This window comes from Merops nubicus, unplaced genomic scaffold, assembly GCF_000691845.1.
Source record: "Merops nubicus isolate BGI_N331 unplaced genomic scaffold, ASM69184v1 scaffold42225, whole genome shotgun sequence".
NCBI classification, from domain to species: domain Eukaryota; kingdom Metazoa; phylum Chordata; class Aves; order Coraciiformes; family Meropidae; genus Merops; species Merops nubicus.
The window spans coordinates 1,765-2,045 of NW_008609665.1; the positions used below are offsets into that span (position 1 = coordinate 1,765).

Sequence of the window (281 nt, forward strand, 5' to 3'; positions counted from 1 at the left end):
GGAGGCGGGGGGGTATGCAGGGGGTCAGCCCTGCTGCATGTTCCCCACCTCACCCAGCCCTCGCTCCTTCCCTGCCGCCCTGGTTTGAGCTAGAACTGTGCTCAGGAGCGTGTTCTCTCCTCCAGCTGTCAGGACTGGGAACCTGGCCAAGTTCAACCAAGTCCTTGATCAGTTTGGGGACAAGTTCCAGGCCGATGGCACCTACACCCTGATCATCCGCCTGAGGCACAACGTCATCAAGACAGGTATGAGGCTGTCGCCGTGGGGGGGGGATGCTGGGG

At 61.9% G+C, this 281-nt stretch overlaps 1 protein-coding gene across 1 annotated transcript in view; it reads left to right on the forward strand.

Moving 5' to 3' along the window:
* PSMD3 (proteasome (prosome, macropain) 26S subunit, non-ATPase, 3) overlaps positions 1–261 on the forward strand; it is a gene marked incomplete at both ends in the record, with an annotated part of 1,779 nt that extends 1,518 nt beyond the window's left edge. Inside the window, 1 exon segment of the mRNA XM_008940653.1 lies at positions 52–261. Coding sequence (XP_008938901.1) covers positions 52–261 — 210 coding nt within the window.
* Positions 262–281: the final 20 nt, after the last annotated feature.